Source organism: Petromyzon marinus, chromosome 23 (genome assembly GCF_048934315.1).
Source record: "Petromyzon marinus isolate PM22_M1 ecotype Great Lakes invasive population chromosome 23, UKy_Petmar_22M1.pri1.0, whole genome shotgun sequence".
NCBI classification, from domain to species: Eukaryota; Metazoa; Chordata; class Hyperoartia; order Petromyzontiformes; family Petromyzontidae; genus Petromyzon; species Petromyzon marinus.
Genome location: NC_133689.1, coordinates 974,232 through 988,164, shown reverse-complemented (window position 1 = coordinate 988,164; position 13,933 = coordinate 974,232). Strand labels below are relative to the sequence as shown.

Below are 13,933 nucleotides of genomic sequence, written 5' to 3'. Positions count from 1 at the left end.
CTGCGCTAATTTGAGGTGCTCCACGAGCGAATGGTTGCCGGTGGTTACCGGGTGAATTACGGACGGGACCTACGAAGTTCGTGCACCCCCCCCCCCACTCTGTAACAGACAAGAGGAGCACCACTGCTCTGCGGTCGTCAAATCTACAGTGGCTACCGAATCGGTGTGGAGCCCACCGCTCGTGCGCTGGCTGTACTCGCACACTCCATCCTCAACACAATCGGCGTCTATGTCGCACGTCGACTTGGAGGTACCGAGAATTGTGTCCGAAGTTGTGGATGTTTCTTTAATCATATTTAAACATTGTAGGGGTGTCCAGAGACCCATGCCATGTACCGTGCCTGGCCCCACTGGTGCACCACAGGCAAGAGTTCACGGCGACAGCCGGGGCTAAGGGAGAGGCGCGGCGAGTGATCCATCTTTGCACGAAAATTGTAACGGGCACCTGCCTTGGGCAAAAGTGATCCGGAAACTCTCCAGCTAAGCAATTATACACTCCTTGCAACAGTTGGGGCATAAATAAGCAGTAAAATAATTTCACAGATCTTTGTGAAGCCCTCCCCATGCGGCTGACCATATTTCATCGCTCTGGTCAGTGCGAGTTGGCTAAGATTGGGGAGCGGGGAACAAGGCCATTCAGATGTCGCTCACCACTGATTGTTAGCTGCCATGGTCGGGAATCAAACTCAGGTTATTGAACTCGTGGCGTGGTGCACTCACCGCTGTCCAGATGCCCCACTGTCTAAACCTGGAGACGGCTGCCCCCATCACTGCCGTCTCTCTATGGTCAAAGCTTCCACTGTGAATGCCGCAATCATCACCCCCATCGTGTGGAGAGAGAAACCCCCACAATATGGGACATAAAATACATTTTCTCCCCAAATTCTATTCCGCTTATGCCATCGGCCTCACACAATGCGATCAAGCAATCTCCATTCAGAACGTTGCTGCGAGCAGTGCATCGTGAGCTTCAAATTACAGGCAAACACGTGTAAAAAGCGCACAATCTCTTGTGCGCCTGCAAAACCCATCGGCACTTTCCAAAGAAGTGCGCTATGGTACTCTCGTCTTCGGCCACCATCAAAATTCATTGGAGCCAATGTGACCAACTGACAGCGGCAGTGACGGCGTGATGGATAACTGTGAACCGGTTTCACCCTCATGAGGACCACTCCACAGTTGTCGCTCACTGCATCACTGCAGTTACCATCGGTCGGTCACATTCCCTCAAATGTATCTTGATGGTATTTCATTATTTTATTCTCATTCTACGTGACTTTACCGAAAGAACCAAAGAAAACAAAATGTATACTTTATGGTGGGATTGTTTAGTAATTGGTGACTTTGCTGAGGTCATCAACTCACTTCACTTAATAAGCCAGTTCGTCCCCACTCTTTTTGAGGCTATGGGTGTTTATATAAAAGTCTATAGGTCTGTATATACCTATGGTTTTATACACAAGTCTAACAGTCTCTTTGTGAGTCAATGGGTGTCTGTGTTAAGGTTATTGGTATCTAAGTGAGTTTATGAACATCTATGGGTCTATATGCGAGTCTAAAAGGTCTATATGTAAATCATTGGCCATTGGGCTGAGACCAGCAACTGCCCACACTTGATCACAGCTGGGACCTGGATTCAAGCCCAGGGTCTCCGTGGTCCTGGCTTGGTGCTCTCACCCAACATGAATGACTAATTTTTCATGTGGTAGCTGCATAACAACAATAATAATACAATCACAGTTAAAATATACCACGGCTTCCCTCTGCCAATGAGACCATGTTTCCCGTGTGTTCCATGCTGGGCACATCCAATAGGGCTGATTGAATGGCGGTGGGGGGGACGAAGAGGGGGGGGGGTCTGCACGCCCGATGCGACGCAAATTTTCGTGCTCCAGACGCGCCTTCAAAATTGATCACCGAGAATTGACTTTCAGTTGGAATTCAAACCGCGGCCAGGCCAACTGTTTGCCTATAGGCAAAGGTCACAATATCGACGATAAGTTGCAGGTGTTTTTTTTTATTTTGAGGCAGTGACGTGGCCTCAACAAAACGAGTACCACGCTGCGTGTCAACGCTTGTCGGCGGCTAGGTTTGATCTCCCGGCGCGGCAGTTTAAATGACAGGCACGTTTCTTAAATCCGCCCACCTCTGTCCACCCAGCAGTACACCACAAGTTTATGGATCAGCAGTTCACGTGGTGCGGTAAAGCGTGGCTACTGCCGCCTCTTGGAGGATGTCTACCCAGTGTGGAGGAGGAGGTCAAAAAGCCCTCTCGAGGGGCCCTCCAGAGCTCACTTCTGTGGAGACCCTTCTGCCAGCAGTGGCGTGAGTAATACATTGCAGGGCTGCACCTTTATACATTTTATGTAAACCTACTGACAATCACCCACAAAGGGTCCACATCTGGTTAACGAGCAGCTAATTAGCGCCATGGTTAAAGTTCTCAGTGGGTGCGCGGCAGCGCTCGTCGATGAGAGGTGCGGAGATGTTTCAAAGCCTCATTGCAAAGCAACTACGATGACGATGATGGTGGTGGAAACGATGTGTAACGGACGGGTCGCAGGGTAACTTTGATTCTGGTACTCACCATTGATCGTCACTGCCAGTGGTTATGACCAGCGAGGGAGGAAGAACAAGAAAGACGCCGCATTGCGGTGAGATAGTCACAGCGCTGCGCCCACGTTGGTTGCAAACGTTTGGCTTCATGGCCACGCGTAACACCATCGCACATTACATGTAAACAATACCCTATCGCTCGCACATTGATTTACAAAAAATGCTGGGAGAGATACCGTCGGCTTTAACTGAAATCATGGATAACACCACTGCTGATATGGGTCAAAAACATCACTTAACACTTGGCATCTAGTACTGATAACTTGCAGTTGAGTAATTGCTTTAAATAACATTAAAAATATATATATATAATTTATAAACTGCAGTCAACCACAAATGTATTTGCAACAAGTCATTATTATCACATAACTCTACATTGACTAAATATTGCAATTCCGACACGTGGCTTTGCGTGCCTGTAAACGTGACATCAGCAAAGAATCTCCTTGTCCAAATGTGCATGGGCCGGTAATCGTGTTTGTTAATGGCCTTGAGACAGTGGTGGGAATTCCACATTGCTATGGCGGTGGACAGTATATCCATAGGACAAAATAAAAAAAACCACGCTATGTTGTTTTCAAGCCCAAACTAAAGGGCCAAAGCATGGGTGGGAGATCGCAGTCGGATCTGTTGCTTGAGATGTTCTGAGCATTCACGAGCAATTCCTTTACGGGGCCCAGCGCGTACCGAGTCCTATTCTACTGCTTTAGAAGGACGCAGACCATGCTGTCACTGCTCTTTCTCTTGCAAATAACGGCATTTATAGGGCGTTCAAGAAAAACCCCAGACAGCAGCGATGATGATTATGATGATGACGATGACAGATTTCCAATCAATCACAAAACCAACGATGAGCAAATGAATGTGACACACGCGCACACACCGTCATCGTTCAAAATGAGTTATCTCTCTCTCTCAATGGTATTGAGCGATGCAATGGGAACAGACACAAAACCACTAAAAACCAACTGCAAGCATGTAAGTAAGCGTTTTCTACTGGATAGCTCTCACCTAAGACCTCTGTAGGTACAAACAGGTCATCGGGGACTGGCCCGTCCAGCAGAGTGAGCAAGTTAAGAAAGAAGCAGAACAAAAAGGAAGAATTACAAATGGTGTGAGCTTTTCCCGTCAGCGCCCACACCTAGCACACACACCTGTACACTCCACCGCCCCCCCGCCACACCCCCCGGCGAGGGTGGCCCCACCTAGGGGGTGCACAACAAACGGCACGCGTCACGAGAAGAAGGGAACGATGGTGTCACCGGAGCGCGCGTGGGGAGAGCGAATCGTGCGCGAGTCGTCTGGACGAGCGCTCCGTTATTACACGGACACAGGGCAGCCACCTCCTCTACAAGAGGACGATCCTCTGGGAAGACCAGGGACAGGTGGCAAACCTGGCCCTAAGTGGCCGCATCCGCCACCCCGGTGACAACGCACTCGTTGCGCTGTATTCCGTCCGCAGGCCCGAGTCTGGTCGACGCTGACCTGCCGGTGGAGTTTCAGGCAAGCCCGAGGCTGCGGATTTCATTGTCGGCATTCTCCGAGTCTAGTCAACTAAAGCAGTCGAACGTGTCTGTGAAACGTTCTCGGTTATTAAACGCGTCGTGAGGAGCGTGCAATCGCTCCCCCCACACCCCGCCACTTTATGACAGCCAATTAGTAAACCGAATCAATCTTTTTTCTGTACATACACAGCCAATTACCATGTTAGGCCTTCCCCAGTGTATTGCTGTCAATAAGAAAGTTACTCAATTATCTCGGCCTGCGTATAATTTAGACTCGATAATTTTGTCTCATCACAGTCGGTCTGCGCCGTGCAGATACAGCCACAGTAATGCCCGGTGGTTTCTGTCCCCTCAGCCTCGGCGCTGCCTAAAACAAAATGCAAAAAAAACACCCCGTTGACAAATATTTTCGTCACTAATTTAGTTAACGAGATTAACGTCGGTCCAGACGCACGCATGGCACGGAGGGAAATGTCGGGTAATCAATCGAATCGGCCACGGAGCTGCGCATAACTGACGGAGGCACCCCGGGTGCCTCCCAGGGCCTAATGATTTAAAGGTTACTCGGAAAAGTGTGCGGCAACTCCTCTGGAAGGCGCGCGCGTGCGATCCATATACGTCGAGGGTTTGCCGCGCTTTGCTGGGATTATTCATTGGCCAGAGGACACTGTTTAGTGTCACCGCTAATTTCTGTCTTGGGACGCCGCAGAGCGGACAGAGGCAGCTCTTCTATTGCAGGCGCTCGGCAACACTCGACAAAACACCAACAGCAGCAGCAGCTGCCATCCGTGTAAAGAGACGGTGGTGTCACCACAGCGCCCTTGCCAGCCTTGGGGTGCTTTGTTACATCTGGAAGGCTCGCCAACAGGTTCAGATGGTAAGGGTTAACCGACTGAGATGACTGACGGATGCTACCCATTGCACCAGCTCAAGGCACGTACAAACATACTTACACACGCATGCATGCATACATAAATATATTTCCACCAAGATAGAGCCCTTACATACACTGTAGGGCCAAAGAAAATCCCAACCAGGTTCTTGGATCACAGTGCAGAGCGCTAACCACTACGCCACCACTACCGACCATACATTTCTTACATACGCGCAGATGTAGTGACCTCGTGGACGTCACTGTGTCGTAGCGGCCCTAGAGGGGCTCGGCGTGCGAAATACTCACACCGCGGACACCACGCATGTAGCGACATCGTGGACACCACGTACATGTGGGTGTAGTAGCGGCCCTAGAGGGGCTCGGTGAGCGCTGAGTCATAGCGCTGAGTGGCACCACGCTCTGTGTGCAGTGCCGACCCCTACAGAATGGGGTGTGAGAGTGTCAGCCAGGGAACGGGGTTACTATAGGCCGTGGCACTCTGGTTGACCGCGGAGGACACGTGACTGGTAAAGTCTACACAGGGGCCCCAAGTGGGGGGCTCGGAGTGGTCACGTGTCGGGGCGAGATCCTGCTAGACGATTCGAGAAGGTGGTCGTGGCCAAGGGCGGAGCCAGCCTCGACCAGGGAGGATCTAAGCCGGGTCCCCAGAGGGACCGGGGTTTGGTGTTGCTGTTGTATCTTGAAGAAGTCTACGTTCTACGTCCTCAAGAGTCACCAACATGTGGACCCGGACCCAGGCCGGGGCCCGGTTCCGTTGTAGCTAAGTTACAGAGTAATTAGCGCAGGGAGCCTGGTGGTCAACCACCATAGGTTGTCATCTTGTTAACCCCGAGTCTTGGTATAATAAATGTGTTGCCTCCAAGAAGTGCGTCTGCGACTCAGTTGAACTCATTACGCAAATATTCCACAAACACACACAGCAAACATTTCCTGTACAGCCTACACAGACTTGCAGCAAGTGCTGTCAGTGAGCACCCATTAAAGCTGGTACGGTGCATCAGGGGGTGGCCACCTTTGTCTCTCCAAAGTGTTGATGTTTTCACACCGCACAAAGTACTCATTTAAGGCTGAGTCAACTTAGGACAGGGAATTGAACCATTTTCGTTCAGTTTGTAGTGCAGTACACTAACCAGTGCACACACCACTCCCCTCAATTCGACACGCACGCACACACGCAACACAAACACACATTCGCACTTGCGCACACATCACCGCTCCACAACGTCAGGGTCAGGATTTTAATGAAAGATAGGAGGACGTCGCGCCAAGATAAAGTAACACGGCGATTGCGATCCAGGAGGGCTGGAACGGGTCGCCGGGTTAAATGAAAGTGTGTAGACCAACACATTAACGCTGTTGACTCCATTCCCCAGCGCTTCATGGCCTTGTTTGACTCATGTAAACGGGTGGCGGTGCGCTGCCAAGTAATAGCGAGATAAATTTGGCGAGCCAAATGCAATTTCCTGTCGATTTAGCAGTCCGGCAAAAAAAAAACATTACCCAACAGAGCTGCCGTGGGGTCGCGCGGAATATTGCAGGGTTTAGGCGAGCGCATCGCAGGGCAAATATTTGCCCAGGAGCTGAGAGCTACAGGAAAGAGGAGCAAGGTATGCCCCGGCCAATATTTACATAGCGATGCACCCTCGTGCAAGTTGCCCCGTTCCATGGGTTTAAGTTCACGAGCTGCCCCGGCTCAGAAGCACGCAAAGCTGCCATCGACATTGGAAATGGGTAAAAAAAAATGTTCGAGTGCGAATGCGGCCGTTGAGTTACCACTACGTTGAGAATTCCTCGCTCACGAACCCCCTGTTTGTTTTTCGGCGTTCCCTGTTACGTGGTTAAGTTTGTCCGACCCATATTTACGTTTTAAATTTAGACAAATTAATTCTTCCAACACAGCTTGCTACTTAAAATCACGCCGAAATGAACGTCCACTGCACGATTCCCTATTAATTAACGATGCCGGCTCCATCGCAATTAGCTCATTTACTTCACGGAGCGGCACCTCACGCTTGCACATTGGGAAAATGTAACGCTGGGATTTTAATTGGGGTTCTCGAACATTTCCGTGAACCAGATTTGGGGCACTGAACTTGACCCCAAGAAAGCATGACGCGCTTTAGGTTCTGCATCCCACCACCATGTGTGTATGTGTGTTGAACGGTGGGGAGCAGTAGAGTCGTGGTTAGCGCACTGCGCTACGAACCTGGCGACAACACCAGTGACGATTATCTGAACCAGTCCTGGGCCTCCCCTAGGTCGACTCAGCCTCAAATGAGTACCTGGTGCGGTGTGTAGTGTCTCCCCACTGGGGAAACAAAGACGGTCGGGCGTGGTGCTGGCCACCCACCCCCTCGCGTGCCTTGCCAGGGTGCTTGTGAACAGCACTTGCCCCAAAGTCTGTTAAGGCTATACGGGAGATATTTGCCTTTGTTTGTTGAACTGACGTGCATTCACAACCTGCGCTCTTTGCAAGCTCGCTAACAGCGTCTGTGCAGCAGCAACGCGATTAGCCAATTACTGCACTTTACTGCCACTTAGTTTGCCCACACAACACTCAATTTAGCCGATTGCAGATGTCGCAGACGTGGCTCTTGGCGTTAAAAGCGGAACGTCGCGTCGCTTAAATCGCGGTAAAAAGTGGCTCGCCCAACGCCGCTACGCACATGCGCGGGGTCCCGCAGCACGGCCCGGACTCCGTTTGATTCGAGACTCGGCATCGACGACTCAAAGGCGCGCTGCGGCACAAAACGAGCGAGGGGCTTTGAGACCTGCCCAGAGTCGAGCGGGGGGCGGGGGGGGTGAAACAAATGAAATAAAACGACGACAAAAAGCAACAATAACAAACGACGACAAAAATAAACAAACTCAAGCACACAGACAAGCACGGGGACCCACGGCCGAATGCTGGACACGCACATGCACACATGCACGCACGCACGGACAAGCACGCGTGGGAGCTTTGGAGCATGCCGTGTGACCGGGCGAGGCGGGTAGGGGCGGGGAGGGGGGGCACGCAGGCCGGGGAGTGCACAGCGGGTGCTTCGGCCGTGGGTTACCTTGGATGAAGTATGGCTGTGCAGTTCTGCAGGAGGTGCCATGGGTTTGAATGGTGGTGGATGGAGAGGTGTAATACGCTGCACGCAAAACAAAGAGCAAACAGGGCCGGCGTTTGTGAGCGAAAAATAAGGGGGGGGGGGGGAGGTCGTGCGCGTGGGCGCCGATTCGCTCCGGCGCTCGTAAGCGCGGAGCGCACGGCGAAGCGACGCGCGGAGCGGCGAACGCCGTCGGTCAAAGCGCTGACGGCTGCGAATTAAACACGAGAGGCGTGGGCGAGAGAGGCACGCGTCCAGCGATGACAAACACCGCGACGAGGCGCGGTCTCGACACGAATGGGACCGTGTGAAACAAAACAAATTTGTAAACGTCTCGTCGTTAAATCATCACGCTCCCCTGCCTCGGTGGCTCAGCTCGTGTACTGTGTCGGATGTGGGGCTATGTGGAGCCGTGTGAAGTAACGTGGAGCTGCGTGCAGCTTTGTAGAGCGAGTGTAGATTATAGTGAAGCTATGTGCAGTGATGTGGAGTCGCCTAAAGCTGTATTAAGCTCTGTGAAGTTGTAGCTGTGTGGAGATGTGCTGAGTTGCGTGTCGCGGTGCACAGCCTGTGACCTGCAGCACACAGCTGCAGCACAACAAGCACAAGCCCATCGCCAAACAGCGTTGTTTCCCTTCAACGTGACTTTACCGAAAGAACTAAGAATATAGCGTTGTTGTTGTTGTCGTCGTTATTGTGGGGCCGACGCCTCTGCAAGGGGTTAATTCTGATTAAGGATTTTCTCGGAGGCAAAATCAGCGATCATTTGTGAGCTCCAGTGTTGACAATCACAGCTCCATGCATGATTTTTTCAAAGAATTTGAACGCATGCCAAAAAAAACCAGAACATCTCCTGAAAAGGAAACCTTGATGAGTCACTTCGGGACTCTACTCCCAGAAAGTTGAGTAATTCACGAATAAAAAGGATGAACACGGAGGTTACAGTGCAAATCATTATTCAAGCAGCCCTTCAACACCCACGATGTACTTAGCATTGCTTGGCCTCCCATCCTTGACAAATACTCACGCATTTAATCTTGATTTGAAGCTTTCGTGACTGCAGGAATCCATGCTCTTTGGTTCTTTCGGTAAAGTCACGTAGGTATAAAATAAAATAAATCACGGCATGTCGGGCGCAACACAAGCGTCCGTCATCAGGAGATGGAGCAAAGAATGTGGCCATAATAATCCACGTACAGTGAGGGAAAAAAGTATATGATCCCCTGCTGATTGTGTACGTTTGCCCACTGACAAAGAAATGATCAGTCTAAATTTTAATGGTAGTTTTATTTGAACAGTGAGAGACAGAATAACAACAAAAAAATCCAGAAAAACGCATGTCAAAAATGTTATAAATTGATTTGCATTTTAATGAGGGAAATAAGTATTTGACCCCCTCTCAATCAGAAAGATTTCTGGCTCCCAGGTGTCTTTTATACAGGTAACAAGCTGAGATTAGGAGCACTCCTAATCTCAGCTTGTTCAAATAAACATACCATTAAAATTATAGACTGATCATTTATTTGTCAGTGGGCAAACGTACAAAATCAGCAGGGGATCAAATACTTTTTTCCCTCACTGTAGCAGGTGCTGGGTGGATGACTAAACCGCAGAATCGTGAGAGACGGTGGCAGAATGATGAGAGTTCAACCAGCAAGTGGATTAACGACGGTTGATTGTTCATTTCACCGTCGTCATTATTAACACAAAAACTAGAATGGCCCGCGTGGAAAAAATGCACGTGCGCTCAACGGCCTTCTGAGAGTGCATGACCCGCTGACCTATGGCCATTGACCTGTGGGTTCAATAGGGCCGGGCTACATTGGCCGAGGTCATTGTAAAGGTCAGAGCGCACAAGGTGACGTCGCCGTTCTTGGCATCGACCGCCCAGCCGACGACGCCAGCACGGCTCCGCTTCACGGAGGCAAGGTCGTCGGCAAGGCGACGCCAGCCAACGGCGATGGGGACCACCACGACGGCCGCCTCGTTGACCTGCTAGGTATGCCCGTTGGCCTATGTAGGTAGGCCTACTCAGCACCTCGCCTAATAGGTCGACTGTTGTTGACTCGGCTGAAGGTACGTGGAACAAAGATAAAGACAAAGATCCCGATGTGTCCGACACAAACTCTTGAAGTAAGTCCTATTAGCAAGCACCGATCAAGCCCGGCACAGCGCACGAGTGCTGATGTTTGCACATCACGGCAACTACTCAATTAAGGGTGAGTCGACCTATGGGAAGCCCAGGAATGATAGTTGTAAGCCACTGATGTTGGGAATCGAACTCAGGGTTTGTATTGCAGAGCATTAACCTCTACACTCCCACTCCCGTAGGATTCTACATTTCTGCCCGGTTTTGAACAGGGGACCGTCGTCGCTTGTTAGGTGACTGCGATAACCACTGCACTACGGAAACCACACGAGCACACGGAGTCTGGTGCTGGGCCACACAGGCAGCCGTGCAATGCAACCCCAGCCTCGTTCACGCTCGCTGGATATGGAGCGTACGACGTAAACGCCGGTACGGACGTCGTACGGTCGCTACCGATGCCAGGCACAGGACCCCCCACTAGGACTTCCTCCACAACCATCGCCGCGATCACGAGTGGGACACCGAGTCCAACACCAGCTACCCAACTACCAAACCAAACCGGCACTGGCACCGGCTCCTGCAGCGGATGCTGCTATCCCAGCACTGGAGGCTAGCCCCCAATCCCATTTGTCGTACGCTTAGTTTCGTTGTTGTGAACATTACATTTTGTGCATATAGCAAGGACCGTTGGTCACTTAATTCAACGCAAACCATCAATGGAGCAATCCTTGATAGCCTTAACGATGAGGGCAGGGCAAGTGAACTAAAAAAACATATGTCACGAATATTAGCATCATCTGCTTAACGTAACACAATTAGGATTCATAATAGAGTTTTTTTGGGTTAGATCCCATGAATATATAAATGTGTCATTAAACTGCCACCACCCGACACAGCCAATTAGTAAGGTTTGTCACGTAAACAGAACATGTCAAATGTCAAATGTATGTATAATTTACGTTGATTGCCATATGAATAACCCAACCGGCAATGGATACCCATTGCAATTTATATGCATTCATTAATGCCTCCCCCCCTTCGCACGTGAAGGGCTCACAAGTAACGCCATCACAAGTATCCCTCTATTTAAGGAATGAAACAGGAGGATTTATCCACAAATCTAAATGTCACCTGATGAAGCTAGTTGTAATTACTGGCGAAACGTCGTACTCAGATTGTAAATGTTGTGGCTTGGTTCTCCAACACACCGGTGTGCTGTACTAGTACACTACACTATACACTACACTACACACTAGTGTTGTACTAGTGACGAATTGGCACGTTCTGTTTACGTAACAAACCCCTTATATATTTTATTATTTTATTGTTTCCCTTCAACGTGACTTTACCGAAAGAGCTAAGAATATAAACCCCTTACTAATTAGCTGTGTCGGGTGGTGGTGGGTTTAACGACACATTTATATTTACGCGAACTAATCAAGAAAACGAATATGATGGATGATATTGGTTGCGAAAGCCTACGTGTTAAACTGACAATTAGGGTTTTTTTGCACAACTGGAAACGACAACGAGAACACGTGGCTTGTGCTCCAATTGTGGCCGACATTCACTGTGATGCAAGATCGCTCGTCAACTAAACGAGTCGTTTAGTTGACGAGCGAACGAGTCGTTTAGTTGAGGCCGCTGAAATATAAAACCCGCAATCATCCTTCAAATAATGATAATAGGTTTTCCCCTTTTTATCTGGCAACAAAACAGGTGTTAAGTTGTTAAAACACCAAACTAAAACCTTTTACAAGGAATCACGTCTGCATTAACCAGAATACTTGTCAAAATGCAAACAAAAAACACTGATAATATATGCATTGTCTTTGAAACTTAATTGCCCACACCAGAGACAGCTTTCTATTGAGCCTCGTCTCAAACGGTGTGAGACCAGCAGACGCCAAAAGGCGCCTTTTGGCCAAAAGGCGCTTTTTGGTACTGGCAAAGGAGGTCCCATGATGTAGATCCTTCGTATAATGTCAAGAATATCCACGGTGCGGTGTCTCCCACTAGCTCCTCGTTGTGCCATCATCACGACCCTCCTCCTCAACCAAACCACGTGAGGAAGCGTGGCAGCGGCAGCAACGGCGGTGGCGGTAGTGTCGGAACTTTATCCTTCAGAGCCATCCGGCCACTTAAACATTCAAGGACGTAATTTTCCCTCTGCCACTCACAGCAAAAAAAATGTTCAAATCTCAGCCGTTCTGCTGCCTGCTTTGTCTCCGATGCAGAATTTGGGGTTGAAGATACAGTCTCGGCAGTTGGCGGGCGTGGGCTACAATAATTTTTTGGTCGCTATGTAGCCTGGTATCGCCGGAGCATGTGACAAGCACACATCCTTTTGACTTTCCGAAACTATGCATGCAATATGGGTGCTCTTACTCTCTACGATTTTGGGGAGCCACAGTGCCACTTGTAAATAATATGTGGCAATTGTAAAAAGTTGCGGGCTTGTTATTTTGAAATGTCAAATCAATTTAATGTTTCTTTGTTTGATTATTTAATTATATTTGAACCCACTCTGTGGCGCACTTTCATTGCCTTCCACTGCATTTTGTGCTTTGCAGGCCTTGAGCGTGGACTGCTATGCATTGGGCAGCTGAACAACTCTGAAAGACTTCACGGAATACAAGGAAGGAGGAAGGGAGCTTTCTGATGTGGAACCAAAGCCCTTGAACTGACAGTGGTGTGTGTCAGCGGTTAGTGCACTGCGCTACGAACCTGGCCACCCGAGTTCGATTCCCGTTCGTGGCTAACAACTAAATATCTGAACCGGTCCTGGGACTCCCCTGCAGGTCAACTTGGCCTTAAAAAAAGTATCCTGGGTAAACATCAGCACTGGGGAGACAAAGACGGTGAGGTGTGTTGCTGGCCACACTATCCCATCACGTGCCGTGTCGATCTTCATAGGCATTTGCTACTGTTTAGCACTTGCTCCAACAGTCTATGAAAGCTACACGGGGGATCTTTGTATGTAGTTGCCTACGTGCATTACAAAGGTTCACATCCCCCCCGTTCACACAAAAACGTGCTACGGGTTCCGTAGTAGGCGCAGGCAAGAGCACGGAGAATCAAACCGTGTGCCTATTCAGTCTAGCCTCCTGACATCTCCCAAGTTAACCCCTTAAGCTACAACACGTGCCGGCATGCCCTGCATGCCTACGCCGAAATTACATCTCCAGAAACATTGATCCAAAACTCTTTTTGCGAGGTCCCTTTGTCCTTTAGGAACAATGTTTTTTTATGTATTTATCATTATTATTCGTAACAGTAGTTGTATGGTTTTTAGAGCGGACGCCCACACACAAAGTAGATTTTTTTTGGACGCAGCGTGCCGAGTGGAGTAATTGGCTGGCGTATCGATGGCGCCTCCTAACCCCACCGTCGCGAGCCATTGTCTTGCCTGCGATGCACAAACATGAAGCCACCTACAAGTGACAGCCAAGGTTATTTACAACAAGCCCAGGCCTGTAATTTTAATTCTCACTCTGAATAATTATCAGTGCTGTGTGTGTGTCGCCGCGTGTGTGTGCGTGCACGTGTGTGGCTGCCACAGTAGGGAACCGAAAGACAAATTATTTTGTTGGCACGTCGCGAATGAATGCTTCAATGAGCCTCCGCTCGTAGGTCACGTGGCGTAAGAGTTCATCAAATGGCCACATACGTCGAACTTTGCCTGTGCAAATGTGTCAATTTAAAAAAAAAATCTCATCCCTGTCTTAAAATG

The 13,933-nt window shown here is 49.6% G+C and overlaps 1 protein-coding gene across 7 annotated transcripts in view; it reads right to left on the bottom strand.

Moving 5' to 3' along the window:
- Positions 1–13,933, bottom strand: part of LOC116945127 (receptor-type tyrosine-protein phosphatase kappa-like) — a 249,301-nt gene that overhangs the window by 86,482 nt on the left and 148,886 nt on the right. For 5 of the 7 annotated variants that reach the window (XM_032959269.2, XM_032959268.2, XM_032959274.2 and 2 more), the window contains 2 exons: positions 8,076–8,153; positions 3,771–3,821 (listed from right to left, as the gene is read on the bottom strand). The exons of 1 other annotated variant lie outside the window; for it this stretch is intronic. In XM_032959269.2, coding sequence (XP_032815160.2) covers positions 3,771–3,821; positions 8,076–8,153 — 129 coding nt within the window. The remainder of the gene's footprint in view (positions 1–3,770; positions 3,822–8,075; positions 8,154–13,933) is intronic. One more of the 7 variants, XM_032959275.2, reaches the window with a different exon arrangement.